The sequence below is a fragment of the Sinocyclocheilus anshuiensis genome, unplaced genomic scaffold, assembly GCF_001515605.1.
Source record: "Sinocyclocheilus anshuiensis isolate Anshui unplaced genomic scaffold, SAMN03320099.WGS_v1.1 scaffold1957, whole genome shotgun sequence".
Lineage (NCBI taxonomy): Eukaryota > Metazoa > Chordata > Actinopteri > Cypriniformes > Cyprinidae > Sinocyclocheilus > Sinocyclocheilus anshuiensis.
This window is the reverse complement of record NW_015537935.1, coordinates 87,142-90,227: the sequence shown is the minus strand read 5'-3', so window position 1 is coordinate 90,227 and position 3,086 is coordinate 87,142. Positions and strand designations below refer to the sequence as shown.

At 39.0% G+C, this 3,086-nt stretch overlaps 1 protein-coding gene across 1 annotated transcript in view; it reads right to left on the bottom strand.

The window, feature by feature from the left end:
• Positions 1 to 1,031: 1,031 nt before the first annotated feature.
• thop1 (thimet oligopeptidase 1) overlaps positions 1,032 to 3,086 on the bottom strand; it is an 18,064-nt gene continuing 16,009 nt past the window's right edge. Inside the window, exons 12-13 of the mRNA XM_016447085.1 lie at positions 1,331 to 1,467; positions 1,032 to 1,250 (exon numbers count right to left, since the gene is read on the bottom strand). Of these exons, the coding sequence (XP_016302571.1) occupies positions 1,089 to 1,250; positions 1,331 to 1,467 (299 nt within the window). The 3' untranslated portion in view covers positions 1,032 to 1,088. The remainder of the gene's footprint in view (positions 1,251 to 1,330; positions 1,468 to 3,086) is intronic.

Here is a 3,086-nt window from a genome sequence, read left to right as displayed (position 1 = left end):
AAAATTAATCGCCTGCGTTAACGCGCTAATTTTGACACCACTAATATAAACTAGATATATATATATATATATATAAACAATAATGGTATAATATAAATGTAACATTTAAAATGTACCATTTATACATTGTGGTAGTATGTGTTGTACTGTTGTATTTTAAAAATTCATATTGTAAACATTACTGGGTTACACTTTATTTTGATAGTCCAGGCCACTTTAGACAATATACTACATTTAATAAGTAACTTTGCAGCCACATGTCAACTAACGGTCATTGGCGATTAATACAGCATTAGTAGACAGTTAGGTTAGGGTTAGTAGAATAAGTTGACATGTACGTGCAAAGTTACTTATAGTCAGTAGAATGTCTGTTGATGGACCATCAAAATAAAGCATTAGCAGATATTAACCAGAGAGTCTACAAATACTTTAATGACTGCTAGTTGACATGTAGTTGTAAAGTTACTTAGAATCAGCAGTGTCTAAAGTAGATTATCAAAATGAAGTGTTACCCCTTAGTGTATTATAAGTATATAGAATGGAAGAAAAAAGGGAATTATAAAAATAAACTCAAGTCAAATGTCCAGCTTTACAGTAATGTGAATTTAGGTGGACAAATGTGCTTAATATGGCTTTACAAAATCACGTGGAAAAAACAAAACAAAATTTAAAGCTTTCTTTATGCAAACTATAATTTCTTGTTTTTATTTTGGGGTGGCTTGTGACCTGGTCATATGTTTGTGAGATTCACCCATTAATCATGTAGCTGGTATGCCCTATGTGACATCAGCCGAATGATGTGTTATGAGTGCAATGAAGCAGTTCCCTGCCATTTTCTTCAGGGGATTCATTATGCTCCACAGAACAGTTAAAACGCAACAAGAGTGTCATTTGTGGATGGTTTTTGTTGTTGTTTTGGACAGATTTCAATACAATTTTCCATTTTAAAACAACGCTGCAAGCTTTCATAGTGAAAGCTCTTCGCACAAGTGCAGGGTTGGGAGAAGGTGTGATAAGTGAATGAGCTTTTGTTTTTTTTTAGGAGGTATCAGTCTGAGACTTTAAGGGCTTAGCCTACATTCAGGCAGTCAGCAGGCACAGGGCTTGCCCGACTCCAGCTCAACCGTGAGTCCTTTGCTCAGGAAGAAAGCATCCTGCTTGGGTTCTCTTCCCAGGAACTTCTTCAGCATGTCAACAGCATCCTCAGATCCTCCAGGCTTCAGAATGCACTTCCTGTAGTCCAGACCCACCTGTTAAACACAGAAACATGAGTTAGACATCCAAATGACATTTACATACAGGATTCACAAGCACTGTAGTTTAATTTAACCTTAGGGTCCATGATGCCTTCTTGTTTGAAACGGGCATAGAACATGTCCATGGAGAAGACTTCACTCCACAGGTAACCATAGTACTGAGCATCATATCCTCCTGCCAGGTGACCGAAGGTAGCAGGCATGTTTGTCCCTAAAAGATCACCGGAAAATTTAAAAAAAAAAATTAAAATGAGAACGAGGAGGTGCTAATAACAATAACAGTTTGTTCTGGTTCTTGAATCTGATTGGCTGACAGATATTTCCAAACATGAGATTCACATTCACCCAGTATCACCATGGGAACCATATCACCATATAATTTTGTAAGAAAAAAAATATGCAATATGTGAACACCTTAATAAATTAGCTGTGCATGGCATTTTTCATTTATTACAAGTATCATTAGAAGTATTTTAGTAAAAATACATGCAAGTAAATACTGCTGTGTATTACTATTTATACTGATATATAAGCATACATCAACAATGCATTAAATGGGTCCAAGGCCATTGAGATTGGACCATGGATGATTGGAAGAAAGTGGCCTGGTCTGACGAATCAAGATTCCTGGTGCATCACGTTGATGGCTGAGCATGGACACAACGATTACCAACAGTAGCTATGGCTCCTGTTGGGCGGACACGGGTTGGTTATGCTGTGGGACACTTTAGGCCCCATTATCCCAATAGCACAATCCCTGACAGCTGTCAGATGTCTGAACATTATTGTGGACCAAGTGCACCCATTCATGTTCCTTGCCGGTGATGGCCATTACCAACAGGTTAATGCGCCATGCCACACTGCCAGAATCCTCAAGGAGTGGTTTGAGGAACATGATGGTGAATTTTCATGCCCTGGCCTCCAAATTCACCTGACATGGACCCAATTAAAAAGCGAGTTCATGCTACATCACTACCACCCCACAATGTACGGGAACTGGAGGACCTCCTTGCGACATTATGGTACCAGATACCTTTCGCCACCTTGTCAAATCAATGCCTCACCCTGTGGCTGATGGTTAGTGGCCTAAAGGAGGTCCTACAGGCTATTAAGGTGTTTTCACACTTGAGTCCTCTTTAAAAGAACCAAACCCAGCCCCTTTAAGTGGACCAAGAGGTGGACCAAGTGAAGAAGGACCCAGTTTTTTTTACGTTCACACTAGGGATGCGCCGATCCGATATTCATATCGGGTATCGGCTCTGATAGTGCCATTTTTCTCGGATCGGGTATCGGTCAGAGAGCCGATCCAAATCTGAGATTTTTTTTAATTATTATTTTTTTTTTTTTCTCGATTGTGCGAATTATTCTGTGTTACTTCTGAAGCCATACGATAGCTTAATGTGAGCTACATATGAATATTTAAGTCCTTACATTAAAGTTCACACAAACTCTTTTCTCCGCTGTGGCTGTCAGTCATTCGTTCAGCCTTTAAACCCTGGTCGCGTTCTGTTACAGCAGTCAGCTTGGTAAAGCTCTCTCCAAGATCATTCTGTATTCCCATTATACTTGATTTGTAAATACATGTCTATGATTTTGCAAAAAGGACTTTATCTTCTTGCCGGAATTTAATGTTGTTTTGTTACTTGCTACCGGGTGTCTGTGAGAACAAAACACGGGCGTAGAAAAGACTATAAATACTTTTTAACGCGCACAGCAACTGAAATGTTAAACTGTTAAAAGAAAGGCTCAATAACTGTTGCACAGATATAATACACTACGCATCAATTTCTCTTCCCTTTGTGCTTTGCAGTTTTTAACACGAAGCGCTTA